This window comes from Gadus morhua, chromosome 20, assembly GCF_902167405.1.
Source record: "Gadus morhua chromosome 20, gadMor3.0, whole genome shotgun sequence".
Taxonomy (NCBI): domain Eukaryota; kingdom Metazoa; phylum Chordata; class Actinopteri; order Gadiformes; family Gadidae; genus Gadus; species Gadus morhua.
The window spans coordinates 23777828-23800922 of record NC_044067.1 but is presented as its reverse complement, the minus strand read 5'-3'; the positions used below and the strand labels follow the sequence as shown (position 1 = coordinate 23800922).

The 23095-nt window shown below is 46.0% G+C and overlaps 1 protein-coding gene across 1 annotated transcript; it reads left to right on the top strand.

Moving 5' to 3' along the window:
- Positions 1-742: 742 nt before the first annotated feature.
- On the top strand, positions 743-21473 carry LOC115533580 (uncharacterized). The gene is made up of 2 exons (XM_030344139.1): positions 743-1827; positions 21082-21473. The coding sequence occupies exon 1, from the start codon at positions 750-752 to the stop codon at positions 1803-1805; it is 1056 nt and encodes a 351-aa protein (XP_030199999.1). The 5' UTR covers positions 743-749; the 3' UTR covers positions 1806-1827; positions 21082-21473.
- Positions 21474-23095: the final 1622 nt, after the last annotated feature.

Here is a 23095-nt window from a genome sequence, read left to right as displayed (position 1 = left end):
GACAGACCGTTAAAGAGAGAGACTGACCGTTAGAGACACACAGCTAGAGAGAGACAGACCGTTAGAGAGAGAGACAGACCGTTAGAGACACACAGCTTGAGAGAGGCAGACCGTTAAATAGAGACAGACAGCTAGAGAGACAGACCGTTAGAGAGAGAGACAGACCGTTAGAGACAAACAGCTAAAGAGAGAGACAGACCGTTAGACACACAGCTAGAGAGAGACAGACCGTTAAAGACACAGCTAGAGAGAGAGAGACAGACAGCTAGAGAGAGAGACAGACCGTTAGACGCACAGCTAGAGAGAGAAACAGACAGCTAGAGAGAGAGACAGACCGTTAGAGATCATGCAGGATGGAGAGTGAGACAGAAGGGTCGAGAGTGAGACATGAAGGAGCCGGTGAGACAGGACATGAACAGGTCAAGACAGGGAGGAGAGTGAGACAGAACAGTTAGACAGAGATAGTTAGACAAAAGAGTGAGACGGGGAGGAGAGTGAAACAGGAGAGTGAGCCAGGACGGAGTGATTCAGGGGAGCGAGACCCGTGGATGCTGATGTCGACTCCATATCTGAGGGGTAGGACCAGTCTGACTGCGTTGTCATGGAGATAGTCTTCATGCTCATAGTTATCACTGGAAGAGGATAAACCACAGTTTAACATCATTCATGAGAAAACTAATAATTCAATAATGATATAAGCACAGTTTGAGGAAGTGATACGCCCATTGAGGAATAGGGGCAACGGGAGAATGTCGTATGCTGCATCAGCGAACAGGAGTGGTAAAACACGTGAACCAAGACAAAACACGTCAACAAACAAGGAGGGTGGAAGAGGAAAAGCGATTGGAAGCAGTGACCCAACAAAAAACCGTGAGACAGAGGGTAAGAATGGCAAGAATGGAGAACGCTCGCCTAACGCACGCCAAACTAAAGACAGCACCGAGCTCCGAAGCGCGAGGTCCAGCGCGAGGTCCAGCGCCGGTTACGACGGAACACCAGGAGGGAGGGGGCCCAAGGCATCCAGGCCCGGTGCTTTTCTTTCAAACCGGTATGAAACAAGCGAGGAGGACGACGTTATGATACGAAGCATGAGAGGTGAGAGCCAGGAGGAAACGCTGCATTCAGATATAATGGCAGCGGTCGACGCTGAAACTGACTCAATACTGGCTGATTTTGGCACAGAGGATTTAACCAAAATTGTGCTCATCACTATCAAAGCAGCAGTACCAGCAATAGTCAAAGCGGTGCAGAAACAACTTTTGGCATCAGTGGACACTACCCGAATTAACAAAAATATACTGCAGAGCAGGTACAAGGAAGACGAACTGGAGCAGTACACACGCAAGGAAAATGTGCGCATCAGCGGGATCGAGGAGGAGAACGGAGCGGAGACCGAGGATCAACTTGTGGAAAAAGTGTGTAAACTGGTAGCGACCTCAGGCACGTCAATTAAAGAAAGTGACATCTCCACTGCGCACCGCCTGGGGAGAGTGAGACAACAGGGTGAGGCCCGACCTGTCATTGTCAGATTTGTGAGCAGGAGAAAGAAAGCTGAACTGTTGAGGAGCAAAGCGTTGCTGAGAAACCATGACACTCACAGGAATATCTTCGTTAACGAAGACCTCACACATCTGAGATACAGGCTGTTCAAGTGTGCCAGGGAGAAATGCCAACACACTTTTATTAGGGACGGGAAAGTGATCTGCAAAAGTGAAGGCCAGTACGTCACTATAAACAATCCCGACGACCTGTTCCTTATTGGGTATGACGATGTGGACTACAAAGCCTTTGGTATTGACCTATAGGACAGACACGGGGCACAGACAGGTGAGAAGTCATACTATGAGAGAGCAACATTACATTGTGGGCTGAGGATATGTACTCTGAACGTATGTGGAATAAGATCTAAAATAGAGATCCCTGACTTTATTGAAATCTGTAAAAAATATGATGTCCTCTGTTTCAGTGAGACAAAAACAGACGATCTAGACTCACCGGACTTGCTTGAAAAATTTAAAGATATAGGTTTCCAAATGTTTATCAGCAACCGACATAGGTTGACAAACTGGCGATCAGGAGGAGTGATAATTGCCGTGAGTAAGAAAATTGCCAAAAAATGTGAGCAAAAAAATATACAAACTGATTTATGCTTGTGCCTTAAAATAAATAGACAACTGCTTAACTATGATAAAGACCTGTTTATCCTGTCAGTCTACATTCCTCCCTATAACACCAGGTACTCTAATGTGGGCATGTTTGATGAATTGGCACAGATTATTCTTGACATCGGTATTGAAAATAACCACGTTCTAATCTGTGGTGATATGAATGCCCATACCCAAGAAAGAGATGATTTTGATGTATGCCCAATAGAGAGTGATGGCAAGAGTCTGGATGTTAATACTGGATGTGAATCAAGCACAGTGGAGCAATTAGAAGTGTTTAATATACCACTGAAGAGAAAATCCCTTGATAAACATATAGATTTTGGCAATTATGGTAAAGCACTGCTAGAAATGTGTAAAAATCTCCCAATGTGTATATTAAATGGTAGGTGTGGTGATGATGCACACATTGGTAATGCAACAACTGTTGACAATAGTGTAATTGATTACATGATAGGGGTACCATTTGTTTTGAGCAAGGTAAAACATTTCTGTGTACATTCTTTTGATTCTTTATTTTCTGATAAGCACTGCCTTGTTGAAGTCATCTTGGAGGTAAATCATGGAGGGGAACACTGCAGGGCAAATACACCAGTAAGGGACGAGCTAAGGCTCACAGATACAATAGCTGAAAAACGAATTGGTAAATGGGAGAAAGAAAAAGAAATCGAGTTTACCACAAACATAGACCTTGACAAGGTCGAGAATCTGTTATGTAATGTAGACAGCATGTCAGTTAATGAAATAACGAAGTGTGTTTGTGATATTATGATAAAAAGTGCAATGACTACATTCCCAAAAACACAAAAGCAGAAGAAAAACCTAAAACTTGGTAAAAGAAAAATAGCAGCATGGTTTAACCGTGAATGTAGAGAAAAAAGAAAAGAATATAGAAAAGTTAAAAGAATGCTTGAGAAGCATAGAAGTGTGGCTAATGCTGAATGTTTAAGGGAAAAAAGTAAAGAGTATAGGAGAGTGTTGCACAAAGCTCAGAGGGCCCATAGGAAGAAACTCAGTGACGAGTTAATGAGCATGAAATCTGAGAATCCAAAGCTGTACTGGAAGAAGCTGAATGATTCTAGCAAAATCAAAAGTGTTTGTCCAATCACAGTAGAAGAATTCCATGACCACTTTGAAAACTTATCTGATGGGGGTGTACCAATAGATGAGCTCCAAGAACTTGAAAGTGACGGACAAATAATAGACAGTATTGTTCTGAATGTGTGTTTCACTGAACAGGAAATTAATGAGGCTATTCGAAAAATAAAACCAGGAAAAGCTGCAGGCATAGATACAGTGCTGAACGAATACATTAAAAGCACCTCAACTATTTTTATGCCTCTATATGTTCTCTTGTTTAATAAGATCTTGGATTCAGGTGTTATCCCCGAGGATTGGGTGCTTGGTTTAATCGTGCCAATATATAAAAAGAAAGGGGATAAGAGAGACTGTGATAACTATAGAGGAATCACACTTTTGAGTTGTTTAGGTAAATTATTTACGAATGTTTTGAATGAAAGGCTATGTACATTTTGTGAAGATAATTCTACACTGAAGGAGAACCAGGCAGGATTCAGAAAGAACTACTCGACCGTCGATCATATCTTTTTACTCAAACAAATCATTGATTTGTACCGCTTTAAAAAGAAAAGTTTATTTTGCTGTTTCATTGATTATAGTAAGGCATTTGATACAGTCTGGAGAGATGCACTCTGGCATAAGCTCTTAAAAATAGGTATCGAAGGTAAATTCCTTAATTTAGTTATCAACATGTATAAAAATATAAAATCATGCGTATATGTTAATGGAGCTAAATCTGAGTTTTTTGCAAGTTTAACAGGAGTCAGGCAGGGTGAAAACTTATCACCACTGCTGTTTGCCCTCTTCATTAATGACTTGGAGGATTATCTATTACAAAAAGGTTGTGAGCCCATTACTTTTGATGATGCTGTGTTAGACAATTATATACAACTAATGGCACTGATGTACGCTGACGATACTATTATCATGTCTACAACTAAGAGAGGGTTACAGAAAGCTATAAATTATATGTGTGACTTCTGTGAGAAATGGAAACTAAAAATTAATAGCGATAAAACTAAAGTTACAGTTTTTGGTTTTAGGAGAGCGGATACTAGTACACTACAGTTTGTGTGCAACGGTCAAAGTCTAGAGACTGTACATTGTTTCAGATATCTTGGTGTCATCATGAATTATAATGGCTCATTTAAAATTGCTATTGAGGAACTGCATAAGCAAGCATTGCGTGCAATGTTTGCTTTACTCAACAAATGCAGAAAGCTTCAGCTTTCTGTAGATGTCACTCTGGACCTTTTTGACAAGTTGGTTACTCCAGTTATGTTGTATGCATGTGAAGTGTGGGGGTTTGAAAAACTACATCTGTTAGAAAAACTACATCTCAAATTTCTAAAGTACATCTTAAAAGTTAAAATGACAACCTGCAGTCATATGGTGTATGGAGAGCTTGGACGGTACCCACTCTGTGTTACAGTTAAAAAAAGAATAATTGGATATTGGGGGAGACTGTTAGAAAGTAAAGAAAGTAAACTTAGTAAAATCATGTACAATCAGCTACACAGCTTGCATAGCAGTGGTGCATATGCTTCACCCTGGGTATCACAGGTGAAACAGATACTGGATGACTGCGGGTTGTCATATATCTGGATAACACAAAAGTACAACAACATCAACTGGCTGAAAAAAATTGTTGAGCAGAAGTTAAAAGATCAATTCATCCAGAGGTGGCAGAGCGAGCTTACAAGCATGACTTCCTGTGACACGTACATAGAATTTAAACAAGAGTTTAAATTAGAAAAATACCTGATGTATGAAAACCAAAACTCCAGACAGGCTATCTGCAATTTTAGAACGAATAACACCAGAATACCTAAAGTCACTGGAAGATACAAAGGGCTGGAAAGAAGCGAAAGAATGTGCAACATCTGCGATTCCCATTGTGTTGGCGACGAATATCATGTGCTTTTTGAGTGTAAAAATGTAAACGTAATGTATTATAGAAAAAAATACCTGCCAAAATATTATGTCTATTCTCCATCTAAGATCAAACTGATTTTGCTTTTGAGGTCAAATAACTCAGGGGTTATTGCTAAAACAGGTGCCTTTCTGAGAAATGTCCTGCCATTGTTTAAGTAATGTTTTGGGTTTTTCCCTTGCCGTGCACCATTGTTTTGGTATGTAATGATTTAAGTTGAATTTTGTGCTCCATGCCATGTGCTATGGCCGTGAGCCGTAATAAATAAATGAAATGAAAAAAAAAAAACAATTGATAAAAAAAAAAACTAATCAGTAACACAATGAATCCTAAAAAAAGTATTTGTCAAATATAAATATTATATATTTAATAATATATTATTAACACCTTTGTTGCATTAATAGGATGTTTGGATGCATTAAACATCCACATTTATCTAAGTTTTATTCCAAAAACAGCAGTGGATTTGTGTAATTTACCTGCTGGCGTTCATAGAGATGATGACATCACCAGGTGTAGTACTCCGGTTCACATCCAGCAGGAACCTGAGCTCAGCCTGACGACACAGAGAGAGAGACACAACGTCAGGTTAAAGACAGCCCCAGATAAACAACAGCTAGCATAAAAACATAGTCCCCAGAAAAACAACAGCTTAACGTAGCTTACCTTAGCATGAGCAGCTAGATAGAAGCTAGAGATGCTACAATATACAGTTGTTCTGTTGGCATTTTCCGATACATCACAGCCAGTGGGACCATCCTCCTACACACACACACACACACACACACACACACACACACACGGGAGCACACATGCACAGGGACACAAACACACACGCAATTCATTACACACAAACAAACACACACACACCATAATAGACACCCACACACAAACACAGACACAAACACACACACAATTCATTACACACAAACACACACACAAATACATGAGTCTATGCAGACAGATGTTGATGTTGTTTGTTGGTTGTTGTTCACGGTCTACTTACAGTCGGCAGTACTTTGATGTAGTGTATGTTCGGAGGCAGGTGGACGGTCAACGTTGGCAGGAAGGAGTCATCTCCTCTGTTGAAAATACCAACGACCAACACCAGGCCATGCCCACTTCCCAACATGAAGCTCCGCCCACTATCCTGGGAGTAATAACTCCCATTCCACCTGCAGTACAGGACAAAATTATAATATACTGCTGTGATTTAATTGTTATCGAATTGTATTTTTGTAGAACGGCGTCTTACTGTTCGAGCTGAGCTGATAGCTGGAGGTCGGTGGAGCAGTTGGCTAGGATGCAAGAACGGAAGAAACTAGTCTGATACGAACAGACAAAGAGACAGACAGACAGGGTTGATGTAAAGACCGCTTCCTGGTGTGGAATAAACTGACTTGCTAAGTATTGTTCTAACCAGAAACATATGTAGGGAGTGAAAAGGGTTTTAATTAGAGCTGTCAAGTGATTAAAATATTTAATCGTGATTAATCGCATTAATGTCATAGTTTACTCACGATTAATCGCAAATTATTTTTCTATGCTAAATATCCCTTGATTTTTTTGTCCCAGAATTCTTCTCCTTTTAATTATCTTATCAACATGGTGAAGTGCATCGGCTTGCCTTGTGCAAATGATTTTTTATTGATAACAACATTGGCATATACTGATCAAAACAGGACGATACAAAAAAAGAGCCTATAGTGCAATTGAACGACTGCTTTGGACAAATGTAATTTGAACATAGCAGTCAGGCTTCTGCTTCTTTGTTTTGAGCCAAAGAAAAAAATTTTTTTTGTTTTTTTTGTAAATAAAATAATTGCGTTAATCGCGCAATAATTTTTTTAACGCCGTTAAAATTGGTTTGTGTTAACGCCGTTAATAACGCGTTTAACTGACAGCTCTAGTTTTAATATAACTAACCAAAGGGTATTCTGTATCTGCACATGTGGCCGTGTGAAGCCACTTCTGTTGCTGAAATGCTAAATCAGCTATTGATTGGTGCGGTCCACATAAAGGAAATTAAGAGGATTGTGTTGCTGTTGTCATGGAAACTGGATAAAGACGCTTTTGTCATGATACCTTGCTATCTGTTATTGATATTTGGCATACTTTAAATGGCTAGCAATGCTGTTGCCAGGGAGACGGCTACCTGGCTAGTGATGCTGTGGCCAGGGAGGCCGCTACCTGGCTAGTGATGCTGTTGCCATGGATACTGTTACCTTGCTAGTGATTCTGTTGCTATGGTACCCGGTTAGCAATGCTTTCGCTATGGTACATAGCTAGGGATTCAGCCGTCATGGAGACTTGGGACTGTAGGTGAGTCAATCTATGAAAAAAAAGGGCTTAACCCCAAAAAAATTGATACAAAAGGTTTTTTAATGGATTCTAGTAGTATTTGGTGTGCTGAATAACATACTAAAAGTATAGCAAAATATACCTCCCAGAAAGCCCTCATTTCCAAGATGGCGGCCGAAATGGCGGCGGGGAGCTTGAAATGGCTATATCTCAAATTGAAAAAATGCTGCAAAGGAATTTTCAACTGATTCTGGTACTCCTGGACATGCTTATGAACATACTAAAAATCGAGGAAAATACACCTTCCGGAAAGGCTTCATTTTCAAGATGGCATCCAAAATGGTGGCCGGCCAAGCTTAAAATGGCTATATATCTCAATAGAAAAAGATTATTCAAATGATTTTTCCTTTATTCTGGTACCTGTAAATATGCTTATGAACATACTAACAATCTAGGAAAATATACCTCCCAGAAAGGCTTCATTTTCATAATGGCATCCAAAATGGCGGCCGGGAGCTTAGAATGGCTATATCTCAAATGGAAAATGTTACAAAAGAATGTTTCAACTGATTCTGGTACCTCTATACATTAAGAACGTGCGACAAATCTAGGTAAATATAACTGCTAGAAAGGCATCATTTTCAAAATGACTGCCTGATGGAATAGGGGAGCATGGACTGCGGGAGTAAGACAAGTTCCCGTGCTTTGACTGCGGGAACGGACAGGTTCCTGTGCTTTGTGCGAGGAAATCACACACACACACACACACACACACACACACACACACACACACACACACACACACACACACACACACACACACACACACACACACACACACACACACAGTGGAAGGGGGAGTGTCTTCTTTATAAGACTCGCTCTGCTTCTCATTTTCTGTTCATTTGCCATTAGACTTACTTTGAGTAAAGACCTAACTTGAGCAGCAGCAGCATATTCGATTCATTGACGACATTGATGAGGTCATTGAAGACTACCGGTGGTATGACGCATGGAAGTGGAATGACTGACAATCAGAGAGCCCTTTGGAGCCCCATGTCAAAGTGCATAACATCAGAGTACAACACCGCAATGCAGGAGTTCACAAACCAGGCATACACAACATCAGAACAGCACAAGGACTCAACAGAGGCAAGGATGAAAAGGGATGCTGCTGACCTGGAGAAGATCACTTCAAAACTTGCTATATGGTCACCTTTCTCTCCAGACTCTTCTTTAAGGAATGTTGTTACAGGTGTTGTTGCTGAGGACGGAGTGAACGTGCATGATTATGACTCTGTTGGACGCAATTTCATGCACAAAATGATTGGACAGCCTGCATTCACATTCTCATTTAGTAGAAAGGATAAAGCCATAACCCTTGGACAAAAATCGTCTATCAAGGTTGCTCTCCAAACTGGAGAGCTATCATTGGAGGAGGTTATGTGTTACGAACTCAGTCCTTTCCCTCCTGCCCTCTTAGAAGCTGGAAACATCTTCCGCAAGGCTGATAAACCACAACTTGCACACGCAATCTGTGATCATGCAAGTGATGCAATCATAGATACTGTACCAGAAACAGATCATTATGTTCTTGATGGAGGTTCACTCCTTCACCGAATACCATGGAAGCTCGGACAAAGTTACGGTAAAATTGCGCAGTCATATGCAGACTTCACCATCCAATATTATGGCTCAGCTACCACCATTGTGTTCGATGGCTATGGGGATGGGCCATCCATTAAAGACAACACACATCAAAGAAGAGGAAACAATATTCATCCCATTGTCAACTTCACTGCTGAGACAGAGTTCTCAGGTAAAAGGAGGAGTTCCTGTCAAGAGATCTAAATAAACAGAGGCTGATCCAAATGATAAGCGATGAACTGAAAGAAAGGGGTTGCACTGTGGTCAATTCAATTGGAGATGCTGATGTAGACATCGTAAGGGCCGCAGTGGAATCATCTCTTCTTCTCACCACTACGCTGATTGGAGAAGATACAGATCTCCTTGTCTTACTACTTCACTATGCACAGAGAGATAGTAAGGGCGTTTATTTCAGATCAGACAAGTCAAAAGCTGATGCATTTTAAAGTGTATGCCGTAAACCATTTAAAATAAGTACTAGGACATGATGTGTGTTCTCAGTTGATGTTCATCCATGCTTTCACTGGCTGTGACAAAACTTCTCGGATCTTCGGGTTTGGCAAAAAGACTGCTTTCCAGAAGCTTGTAAAAGGGGATCCTGTCCTTCGATCTTGTGCCAATGCATTCATTGTCCCAAACCAGACCACAGAGGTGATCGATGACCTTGGGTGCCAAATAATGGCTGTCCTCTTTGGTGGAAAGTGCACAGATTCCCTTGCAGCAATGCGATATAACATTTTCAGCAAGAAGGTTGTCTCAGCTTCATCAACTGTAACGCCTGAACGTCTGCCACCAACTGAATCTGCGACCAAATTTCACTGTCGTAGAGCATACTACCAGGTCATGGTCTGGATGGGAACAGAAGATGGTATGGATGCCCTGAACTGGGGGTGGAGCCTGCAGGACAATAGATTTGTCCCACTCATGTCAACAATGAATGTTGCTCCAGACAGTCTCTTGAAGGGCATTCATTGTAACTGTACCACTGCCTGCAAGACACTCCGCTGCTCTTGCAGAAAATATGGACTACCTTGTACTACTGTCTGTGGACCATGTCAACTTAAAGAATGTGACAATCCACATAACAAGTTTCTTCCAGAGGAGCCCGAAGATGATGATGAATAAAGACCACAATAAGTGTGGCATTTATGTTGTTGAACACCAACACCACCTTTCTAGTTTGAATAGTAACCAATTTTAACCATTTAACCAATGTAAGCTTTTTGAAAATGATGCCTTTCTAGCAGTTATATTTACCTAGATTTGTCGCAAGTTCTCAATGTATAGAGGTACCAGAATCAGTTGAAACATTCTTTTGTAACATTTTCCATTTGAGATATAGCCATTCTAAGCTCCCGGCCGCCATTTTGGATGCCATTATGAAAATGAAGCCTTTCTGGGAGTTATATTTTCCTAGATTGTTAGTATGTTCATAAGCATATTTGCAGGTACCAGAATCAAGTGAAGAATCAAGTGAAAAATCATTCGAAAAATCATTTTCTATTGAGATATATAGCCATTTTAAGCTTGGCCGGCCACCATTTTGGACGCCATCTTGGAAATGAAGCCTTTCCAGAAGGTGTATTTTCCTAGATCTTTAGTATGTTCATAAGCATATGTCCAGACGTACCAGAATCAGTTGAAAATTCCTTTGCATCATTGTTTCAATTTGAGATATAGCCATTTCAAGCTCCCCGCCGCCATTGCGGCCGCCATCTTGGAAATGAGGGCTTTCTGGGAGGTATATTTTGGTATACTTTTAGTATGTTATTCAGCACACCAAATACTACTAGAATCCATTGAAAAACCTTTTGTATCAATTTTTTTGGGGTTAAGCCCTTTTTTTTCATAGATTGACTCACCTACTGGATAGTGATGCTGTTGTCATTGGAACTGACTAGTGATGCTGTTGTCTTGGTATCTGGCTAGTGATGCTGTTGTCTTGATACCTGGTGAGTGATGCTGTTGTCATGGAGACCGGTACCTGGCTAGTGATGCTGTTGCCATGGAGGTTGTGCTGAAGGAGTGGTTTAAGGGGAGGGTAGTTGCGGCTGTTTCCTCTGTAAAGGCTGGATTCACTGAGAGCATAGGACACCTGGAAGAGGACCTTAGTGAAGACATCCCTGGTGTCCCTCTGAAGCACACAAACACACACAAAGAGTTAGAAGTCATTGGTGTGAGTGTGTGTGTGTGTGTGTGTGTGTGTGTGTGTGTGTGTGTGTGTGTGTGTGTGTGTGTGTGTGTGTGTGTGTGCGTGCGTGCGTGCGTGCGTGCGTGCGTGCGTGCGTGCGTGCGTGCGTGCGTGCGTGCGTGCGTGCGTGCGTGTGTGTGTTTGTGCAGGGTTCGAGTTAGGTGGGACCTAGGACCTCTCTCCCATAGAGAGCGGTCTGGCTCCCATGAAAGCAGCAAACTCAAAATATCTGTGGGGATCTATGAAAATACAGCAGCATAATATTGTAATTACAAATAAAGCTATTTTCCCTTCCACATACAGAGTGTTGGGCAAAATAACCTGCTGAGTACATCACATGTACATTATAAGTATAGCTAACTCCTACCCTAGCTTAATGAGCACATCACATGGCAGTCAACTTACAATATAGTCAACTTTTAACACATAACACATACATGAGAATATAGTCAGGTCAAGGCCGGAGCCGAAGGCCCCATTTCCCAGGCTGGCAGCATCTTCAAGAACGGGAGAGCCGCACACAGGAGACACTTTGAAGCTCTCCCCCGTTATCTGCCCATACCAAGGGCCTGAGAGACACGAGGAGCTCTCCCCCGTTAGGAGGCATACACAGCAGGGCCTGGGAGCCAAGGTCAAGTAAAACACACAGAACCACACACATCTCAAACGCACACACCTCATCAGGAGGAAGATACAGTATAAGACTGTATCACACAGAGACTCTTCACCTTCTTCTGAAGCAGACCTTCCACGGAGGCGAAGCTCCGGACGAACCATCAGCGCTGATTAGGGACTTAGACATATTCGATTTCTCACGCTTATGACTCTGTATAACCGTTGCCACTTTACTTAATAAATCCAAGGTCCTCGTGCCGACAGACTTTATTACCTCTCCGTCTCATTTCATCTGGTCCAGTAACTAGACAGACCGTTTTTCCCTTCAAGAGTAATATTGACGTTAAGTAAGGGATAATAGAACGCCGCCGATAATGAGCGGCTACTTGCCAAACGGAAAAAAAAATTCACAAGGTGTCTTTTTACAATTTATTTGTTACCATTCGTTGTGTTCAGCAGAGAAATAGTTAGCCAAAGACGTTGACGTCGCTTAGCAACCGAAGACGCTGGGATTGTTGTGAAGGGCCCATGCAAGTGAACGGAGCGTTCCACGGCATTGAGAAGAGCCGTGTCATAATAGCCTATATTTACTTCCGAAACAGTTCTCAATAGTGGCCCTCACGCAGATTTTTAATGTCTGCTTAGTCAACCGCAAAGTTCCTGACTCTTGGAAATGAGCCATCCTCTATAGGATTCCCAAGAAAAATAACATCCCAGAGGATCCATCTACCTGGAGGGATATATCACTGCTCCCCACCATATACAAGATGTTCATGAAGTGCATCTTAAACCGGATTTTACCATGGCTTGTGGAATCTGGAACACTGTCACCCAACCAAAAAGAATACATAGAGAGGCAAGGAATGAATGAGCACGTATTCTGTCTGAAGACTGCCATTGATGATTTTAAACATGAATCCCGTTTTTATGCGGTGTTCCTTGACTTTCGTGACGCATTTGGTTCCCCACACCACTGCGTAATGCTGCATTCCCTAGAGGAAATATATCTGCCGGAACAATACATTCATATTGTTAAGGATGTATATGAAAAATATTTTCTACAGCAACTTACAAAACCGGTCAAACTTGAGGTTGGAATTAAAACGGGATGCCCATGGAGCGGTGTTAATTTCATAGTGGCTCTAAACCATTGGCTGAAATGGATATTGAGGGGAAAAACGGTCTGTCTAGTTACTGGACCAGATGAAATGAGACGGAGAGGTAATAAAGTCTGTCGGCACGAGGACCTTGGATTTATTAAGTAAAGTGGCAACGGTTATGCAGAGTCATAAAGCGTGAGAGATCGAATATTTCTAAGTCCCTAATCAGCGCTGATGGTTCGTCCAGAGCTTCGCCTCCGTGGAAGGTCTGCTTCAGAAGAAGATGCAGAGTCCCTGTGTGATACAGTCTTATGCTGTATCCTCCTCTCGATGAGGTGTGTGCGTTTGAGGTGTGTGTGGTTCTGTGTGTTTTTGCTTGACCTTGGCTCCCAGGCCCTAGTATATGCATGTGTATCTTCTTGTGTTCTTCCTAACGGGGGAGTGCCCCCGAAGTGTCTCCTGTGTGATAAATTAAAACGGGGGAGCGCCCCCCCGAAGTGTCTCCTGTGTGATAATTTAATGTGGTTCTCAGGCCCTGGTATGGGCAGGTGTATCTCTTGGTTCCTCCTAACGGGGGAGAGCTCTCAAAATGTCTCCTGTGTGATAAATTAATGTGGCTCTCCCGTTCTTGAGGATGACTGGTGCATTGTCTGAGTGTCTACCATTTGCCTGGAGGAGAAATGGGGCCTTCGGCTCCGGCCTTGACCTGACTATATTATCATGTTTGTGTTATGTGTTCGTTGGGTTAGAGCAAGAGTTGACTATATTGTAATGTGTCTGCCATGTGATGTGCTCATCAGGCTAGGGTAGGAGTTAGCTATATTTGTAATGTACATGTGATGTACTCAGCAGGTTATTTTTCCCAACATATCCCCCTCAAGTCGTCGCAAGACGACTTTTACTCATTAGGGGTACGAGGGATAGGACTCCAGCGCGGGACTACCATCATAACACCATTAGAAATAACAGAAAGAAGGCAAAATGATCATAAAAACAAACAACCATGAGCATGGGACTAAAACAACTCGCTGGACCGGGTGTATGGGGAACCACGTGGGAGAAACGCTACCCATGCTTCAGACATGGGTATGCCATACACACCCCACCTAGGGGGTCGCATCCACCCCGGCCTTACATCGCGAGCAGACAACACCAACAATACTGGCAGCAGATAATACACAAAAAACATACAACAAGCATACAACAATACAAAAACAAATATCAAACGATACCAAAAAACAACAACCAACCAAATGCAACAGTAAAACTAACAGTAAACAATAATGATGTAAACAAAAATGCAACAATCACACAAACACTACACAATAACAATCACAGGAAAGAAATTCAACCATGAAACGTGTCCCTAAATAATAATAATAATATCAGAAAGATATGAGGTACACAACGAATGGCAATCCCCCTCAACCCATCCCTAGATGACCACACACTAAGGATGTGAGGAGGAGTTAACTGGTCGTGTAACAATAAGCAATCACACGCATGGGGTATTCAGGGTAGGCCCGGGGCACGGGAACAACTAAGAAACCACGGAATAGTCCTGAGCATCATCACGGGCAGGTGGACTCAAGGCACCACCTGAGCATTAGACCCTTTTATTCAACTGCGCTCAGGACCTCATCTGATAAACGGGCAATCAAGGCCCCTGGAATCTCGCCCGTGTGTATCCCCGAGCTCCATCTAGTGGGACAGCGATATAAAGCCAGGGATGACAGGACGGCCATGAGAAGGCCCTTCCACTTGCCGAACATGTCAGTCATCCATTTCTCCATGCGGTTGTCGACCCCAGAGTCCTCTGCCATCTGGACGGAAAGAGCTCGAAGGCCGGCCAGGGCCCTTGTCACTGACCCGTCAGGGGCCGTGTTGTTGGGAATGAAGGTGCAGCACTGAGCCCCAAACATCGAACAGACCCCCCCTGTCTCGGCTAACAACATGTCCAGGGCTAGACGGTTTTGATACGCCTTTAGAGAGGTGGCGGCCAGTTGTGAGGCCAGCCCTTGTACCGCGTCGCGAGTCAGGTTGGATAGGCGCTGGACGTTGTAGTGAATGTAATTAATGCGATCTACGTTTTTGTTGGGGGTGATTGGAATTATGGCAGAGATAAGGGGTATGTTCTCGAAACCCGCGACTATCTGGTCTGCTAACTTAAACTGGTTTGGAACGCCCCGGGGAATGCCTATGCTATCCATGTACGTGGGGGTGTTCTTGGTTAGGTCCAAGTGGTCGGTCAGAGCGGTGTCGCGGCGGTGTCGAGAGGTAGTCTGGTTGTCGGGCCCGGGCGAACCCTGGGTAAAGAGCGTGACGGGCATAAGTAAGCGCACTATAATGCAGGTTCCGGACCATTGTGCCGGGAGTGTAAGTCTGAGGGTGAATTTGTCACAGGACCAGAATAGGTCTTGGCGTCCTAGGCCCGGTTTGGTCATGTTGGGCCAAAGCGTAACGTTCGTGATGGAGTGGCACCACGACGGTGGTACCGCCCCAACTTTTACCGTTCCGACCCTGGTGATGCAAGAGTGGGTGTACTCCCCAGGGGGAAGTGAGTCGTTAAGGCCGGGTGGAAACAGAGAGCTAAGGAGCCGGCCGGTTTGGGGGTAACAAACAGAGCTAACATGCAGTGAGAACCGATGGGGTCGCTGGTAAAATCGAACAGTACTGGGGTTGAGATGAGATCGGGGCGAGCTGACGCACAGGCTACGCAGTCGGACAGCCCCTGGAATCGGATCGTAGCAGCAATCCAGCTGAGCCATGCGTTATCGTCTGCGTAGCCGGTCGCGAGCGCGATGGAATCGTGGGTGGGGAGCTGCCCCACGGAATCTAAATCAAAAATCGTGACCGGGCCGTCGCGAGTCATTATGGGTCGGACCGGGGGTTTAGGAGTTGTCGTGTGGGCTCTGGAGGCTGGTGGGGTGGGTGTGGTGGGGGCCTTTCTGAAATTTATTTTCAACAAAGCCGCCGTGTCCGGGCCGGAATGGGATACCCCGAACACAAAATAGGCAGAGTCAGTGTTTACACCGCACGCCCGAGTCGACCCTAACGTGGGGTTGCCCCATCCTTGGTACGGGTTGCTGGTAATGTTCCTGAGGGTAAGGGTGATTCCGCCGTTGCCTCCCGAGAGGAAGCCATTTGCCTGTAGTGCGGCCGTCTTGTCAGGCCTGTGGAGAGTCCGAGAGCGGTTAGTCACATAGTACCCCTGGTGCCTCCCTGTCATCCATAGTACATTTCCCCATCCTCGACACCAACCCTGGTTGTTGTCCGGGGACACCATTACCCCGTTGCCCTGGACACCCGCGAAGGAACCCTTGGGGGCATCGCAGATGTATGCATCGTACTTTTCCCAGGCTGCGGGTCCGCCTACGCACGGAACGACGTCGCATAGGAGGAAGGTATAGGCGGCGCTGGAACCATAAGTATAGGTTAGGGATAGCCCACCGTAATTGTTGAGGCAGGGGTCGCTGGGGGACTTGGCGGCTTGCAGGGGTGTCTGTCTCTTGTGGCGGTGTGGACCCTGGGTTGGGGGTCCCGATGAGGGTTGTATCGTCGTAGACGGGGGCTTGATGGTGAAGGCCTTCGCCGGGATGGCCGTATGGAAGTCCATTCCCCACAGGATGAAGAAACCCATCATGGCCCCGGTTATTCCTACCATGCCGATGATGCAACGTCTATTGGTCCGGGCCTCCTGTGGCGTCAGTGGTGGCCTCATGGTGCAGCTGTGCGAGGTCGCGTTGAACGGTAGCCAGGGTGCGGTCATGTGGGTTGTCGGCCTTGCGGGTGGTAGACAGATGGTGCCAGCGGGCGCCGCTCCTTCCTGAAAGGGAGACAGAGAAGGGGGTGGCCAGAAGTACCTTATAGGGGCCTTCCCACCGTGGCTGAAGGCATTGTCTCTTGTGGACCCTGACCAGACCCAATCCCCGGGATTAACGAGGACGGGGTTGGGTTCTGCGGGGGTCGGGAGGGAGGTGACCTGTGTGTACAAGGCTCGGGAGGCGAGAGTCAGGGCCTGTACGTATTCTAAGAGGGCTTCATCGTAGTGGTCCAGTACTGGGCCCCTGGGGGGAGAATGTGGCCCGGGCATGGGCCTACCTGTCACTAACTCGAAGGGGCTAAGCCCGCACCGGGAGCTAGGATGGGAGCGCACGCTGAACAACGCCAATGGGAGAGCCTCTATCCAGCTCATCTTTTTCTTAGAGGCGTAGCCCCGCTAGCTCTTCCTGCAGCAATTGTTGCTGCTGGGGACCTGTGTCCCCAGGGTGAACTGCCTTCGCGATCACGCTTTTGAGAGTCCGGTTTGCCCTTTCCACCAGTCCCTGGCTCTGGGGATGGTAGACGGAGCCAAACCGGTGTGCTATCCCTAACGCGGCCTCTACCTCCTGCAATTTGGCGTTAGAGAAATGGGACCCGTTGTCTGAGCAGAGTAGCTTGGGGTAGCCCCAACGGGGAATGATGTCATTTAGCAAAATTTTGACCACGGACGCGCTGTCTTCACGGCTGGTGGGGAAGGCCTCTACCCATTTGGTAAATCTATCGACGATCACCAGGAGGTAGCGTTTCCCCTGGGTGCGGTTGTCCAGCCCCATGTCGGTATAGTCTATGTAGAGTTCTTGGAAGGGTAGTTGGGGAACAGGGAAAACTCCTCTAGGGGGTTTGTGGGCTGGGCGTGGGTTGTGTATTTGGCAGGCGTGACAGTCTCTGATCACTTCCTGGATGCTGGCTCTCATCTCGGGGTGCCACCAGTCTCGCCGGATTGTCTCCATTGTCGCGGTGGTGGCCTGGTGGGTGCGGGAGTGGTGTGACCGAGCCATGAGAGAGAGAGCTCGGGAGCTGAGTGCCGGTTTGCCATCTGAGTAGCGGTAGATGTCGGACTCGTCCTGAGTGCATCCTCGTGCGATCCAGGTGCTTTTCTCATAAGGACCGGCGTGTTCTTGCATCTCGCCAAGGTATATCAGGAAGTCGCTCATGCTCTTCGGGTATGGCTCCTCCTCTAGGGGGTCCATCAGGGGAATGACTAGCGGCGGTGTGTAGCCCCCCGCCTTCTTGGCGGCTGCATCGGCGGCGTTGTTACCGCGGGTGACCAGGGAGTCTCCTTTTGTGTGGCCCTGGCACTTGATGATGGCCACAGACTCTGGTAGCTGGATGGCGAGGAGTAGGCGGACGACGAGGTCCCTGTGCTTCAGGGGCGCCCCTGTAGAGGTCAGCATACCCCGCCTTTCTGCTTGGGTAGCGTTCAGATGGCAGAGCTCGTACACGTAGTTGCTGTCGGTGTAAAGGTCGAGGCGTAGGTCCTTCGCGACTTCGAGGGCTACGACCATGGCCGTGAGTTCAGCCCTTTGGGCCGAGGGATACTCCGGGAGTATCCCCGAGTGTCTGGTGTGGCAGACCCCTGTCGGCCCCTGTTCCACCACCGCCCAAGAGGCGATGTTGGTTCCCTGGGCATCCTTGTAGCAGCAGCCGTCGGTGTACCACACTGTTTTGGGTGTTTCTAGGGATGACCCTTGGAGGTCTGGTCGTGCTCGGAGTTCCGACAGGATGCGAGGCGTGCAGTTGTGGGGGGTGCCGTCCGTGTCTGCGGGATACTCTCCGGTCATTTTCACTCCTTTCGTTGAGTAGCTCACCGAGGGATCTGTCAGGGCCTCGGTCAACCGGATCTGGGTGATGGCGGTCGACAGGGTGAAGAGCGAGCTCTCCACCGCAGCCTTAACTCCGTGGGTGGTGTGCACCACCGTGGGGTTGTTCATGGTGAGGAACTGTGTCTTTCGTAGGGCGATGGCGATGGCCATGAGATGTCTGGCGCAGTGAGGGAGTCCTAGGCCCGGAGTGGGTAGGGCCGAGCTGTGGTAGAGGAGGATCCTTCGGGTGCCTGCCAGAGGGTGGCCGCTACATTTCCGTTCTTCTGTGTGACGTCCAGATGGAAGGGGGTCGTATAGTCGGGGGCTTGGAGGGCGGCGGCTGAGTGGCGGGCCTGCTTCAGCTGATGGAAGGCGGTGTCTCTTCCTGGGTCCCATTCCAGCGGGGCCTGTAGGTGTCGGGCCCCGGCTGTGGTGACCATCTGGCGGAGTTCGGACGTTCGCTCTGTGAAGTCCGGGAGGTACTGGCGGCTGTAATTGCACAGGCCCAGGAAGGCCAACATTTGCTGAACCGTGGCGGGTTTTGGGTAATTCAGGATGGTTTCTCGGGTGTCCTGGGTCATGTCTCTGGTATCTCCTCCGACCAACCTCCCCAGGAATTTCACCATGGGCCGGACAGCCTGTAGTTTGGGCCGCTTGACCTTGTACCCTGCTTTCCCTAGGGTCTCGAGCAGGGTTTTGGTAGCGTCCACACAGGCTTGTCTGGTAGGCGCAGCGAGCAGGATGTCGTCTACATATTGGACCATAACCACTCCGTCGGGAAGTACAGTGTCCTTGAGGTCCTTCCGCACACATTCGTTGAATATTGTGGGGGTCGATCGGTACCCCTGCGGCATTCGGGTGTAGGTGAGTTTTTCTCCCCTCCAGGTAAAAGAGAAGATGTCTTGTGAGTCTTTGTCCAGGGGGATGCAGAAGAAGGCGTTGGCCAGGTCTATTGCAGAGAACCAGAGGTGGTCGGGGTTGACCACGTGGAGCGCCGCATGCGGGTTTGGCACCCTCTCGGGGGGTCCTTCCGTGGCGTCGTTTACTAGACGGAGATCATGGGCCATCCTCCACGTGAGTCCGTCCGCCTTTTTCACTGGGAGAATCGGGGTGTTCCAAAGGGACTGAGAGGGTCGGAGCACTCCTGCCTCTTTGAGGCCCTGTATGGTGGCTGTGATCCCTGCTTCTGCCTCGGGTCTGACCTTGTACTGGGGCTGGTGAATCGGGGTTTGATCGGGTTTGAGAGGTATTTGGATGTTTTGCTGGGGGGTAAACCCCATGTCGTAGGCGCCGGTGGCCCAGAGATTCTGAGGGAGGTCGTCTAACATGATCTTTACGTCGGGGTCTTCGGCTTCCAGGGGGCTGGGGGTGTCGACATCCTCGGGGGCGAGCGGCCGGTCGCGCTCCACTCGTTCTGCCACCCCCCAGGAGGCCGTCTGGGGGAAGGAGACTCGGATCAAGCCTTTGTCAGGGGCTAGGTGTATGTGTGGGTTGTCGGTGGGTGCCCACTCTCGTACTTGAGTCGCTCGGTAGATCATGGGCCCCAGCTTCATGGCCGTGTGGTGCTTGGCTACTGCCAGGGTCACGTGTGGTCGGAACTCGGGTTTGAGACGGTACCAGTATTCTTGATCCGGGGTGAGGAGGGTGGGGGCCGCCACCCCCTCAGGTCCGATGTACATTGCTTCATAGAGGCACTTCTTACCGGTTCCCTCCATGATGCGCCTCCATTGTTCGTCGTAGCTTTCGTCTGGGTCTCGAAGGACATTGAGGGTCGTGTGGGGGGGGTCGAGCGGTGGGTAGAAGTCCCCCTGTTGATGGATCCAGGGGGCCCATTCTTGATACGTTTCTTCTAGGGGCTTGAGTCCGTCCGGGGTAGTCATGTTCCGGATCCAATATACGTCTGACGGGGGGCTCAGGGGCGGGGGTTCATGCACCAGCATCATCTGGAGGGGTTGGTCGGCTTCTGTCGTCATTGAAGTTCCTTCGGGGGAACAGCTGATGTGGCAGTTGATCTTGCTCAGGATGTCTCTGACCATGAGGTTGGTGGGGCACTTGGGGGCATATAGGAGGGAGTGGTAGAAGGTTTGCCCCAGGATGGATAGGGAGATTTAGGCGTCAATTCAGAACCGGGTACGTCGTCCACCAGATGGCACATGGTGCATGGGGAGGTTTGGGACGTGTTCCGTATAAGAAATGTCTCTCGAGATGAAGTAGGTTTGGGACGTTTTCCGTTTAAGAATTGTGTCTCATAACTAAATTCGTTTTTGGGACGTGTTCCATCTAAGAAATGTGTCTCGAGATGAAGTAGGTTTGGGACGTTTCCCGTTTAAGAAATGTGTCTCATAACTAAATTCGTTTTTCCACTCACATACACTTGAAGCATTTTATTGTGTTTAATTCATTTTTCTTCTCTCCATCTACCCAGGTGCAGGAGCCTCACCGAGGGGGAAGGAGTAGTCCTGCGAGAGACCCGTCTTCTCTCGTACCCACACACACACTCCCTTCATCTACCCGGGTACAGGTGCCTCACCGAGGGGGAAGGAGTAGTCCTGCGAGAGACCCGTCTCCTCTCGTACCCACACACACACTCCCTTCATCTACCCGGGTACAGGTGCCTCACCGAGGGGGAAGGAGTAGTCCTGCGAGAGACCCGTCTCCTCTCGTGAATGAAGTAGGATTGGGACATTTGCTGTTTAAGGAATGTCTCTTAAAATAAAAGTACATTTCGGACACATTTGCTGTTTAAGAAATGTCTTACCATTAAGTAGGTTTTGGACATTTACTGTTTAAGAAATGTTTCTTGAAATGAAGTAGGTTTGGGACATTTGCTGTTTAAGAAATGTCTCCTAAAATAAAAGTACATTTCGGACACATTTGCTGTTTAAGAAATGTCTTACCATGAAGTAGGTTTGGGACATATGCTGTTTAAGAAATGTTTCTTGAAATGAAGTAGGTTTGGGACATTTGCTGTTTATGAAATGTCTCTTGAAATGAAGAAAGCTGTTTAAGAAATGTCTCCTAAAATAAAACTACATTTCGGACACATTTGCTGTTTAAGAAATGTCTTACCATGAAGTAGGTTTGGGACATATGCTGTTTAAGAAATGTTTCTTAAAATGAAGTAGGTTTGGGACATTTGCTGTTTAAGAAATGTCTCCTAAAATAAAAGTACATTTCGGACACATTTGCTGTTTAAGAAATGTCTTACCATGAAGTAGGTTTGGGACATATGATGTTTAAGAAATGTTTCTTGAAATGAAGTAGGTTTGGGACATTTGCTGTTTAAGAAATGTCTCCTAAAATAAAAGTACATTTCGGACACATTTGCTGTTTAAGAAATGTCTTACCATGAAGTAGGTTTGGGACATATGCTGTTTAAGAAATGTTTCTTGAAATGAAGTAGGTTTGGGACATTTGCTGTTTAAGAAATGTCTCCTAAAATAAAAGTACATTTCGGACACATTTGCTGTTTAAGAAATGTCTTACCATGAAGTAGGTTTGGGACATATGCTGTTTAAGAAATGTTTCTTGAAATGAAGTAGGTTTGGGACATTTGCTGTTTAAGAAATGTCTCCTAAAATAAAAGTACATTTCGGACACATTTGCTGTTTAAGAAATGTCTTACCATGAAGTAGGTTTGGGACATATGCTGTTTAAGAAATGTTTCTTGAAATGAAGTAGGTTTGGGACATTTGCTGTTTAAGAAATGTCTCCTAAAATAAAAGTACATTTCGGACACATTTGCTGTTTAAGAAATGTCTTACCATGAAGTAGGTTTGGGACATATGCTGTTTAAGAAATGTTCCTTGAAATGAAGTAGGTTTGGGACATTTGCTGTTTAAGAAATGTCTCCTAAAATAAAAGTACATTTCGGACACATTTGCTGTTTAAGAAATGTCTTACCATGAAGTAGGTTTGGGACATATGATGTTTAAGAAATGTTTCTTGAAATGAAGTAGGTTTGGGACATTTGCTGTTTAAGAAATGTCTCCTAAAATAAAAGTACATTTCGGACACATTTGCTGTTTAAGAAATGTCTTACCATGAAGTAGGTTTGGGACATATGCTGTTTAAGAAATGTTTCTTGAAATGAAGTAGGTTTGGGACATTTGCTGTTTAAGAAATGTCTCCTAAAATAAAAGTACATTTCGGACACATTTGCTGTTTAAGAAATGTCTTACCATGAAGTAGGTTTGGGACATATGCTGTTTAAGAAATGTTTCTTGAAATGAAGTAGGTTTGGGACATTTGCTGTTTAAGAAATGTCTCCTAAAATAAAAGTACATTTCGGACACATTTGCTGTTTAAGAAATGTCTTACCATGAAGTAGGTTTCGGACATTTTCTGTTTAAGAAATGTCTCCTAAAATAAAAGTACATTTCGGACACATTTGGTGTTTAACAAATGTCTTACCATGAAGTAGGTTTGGGACATATGCT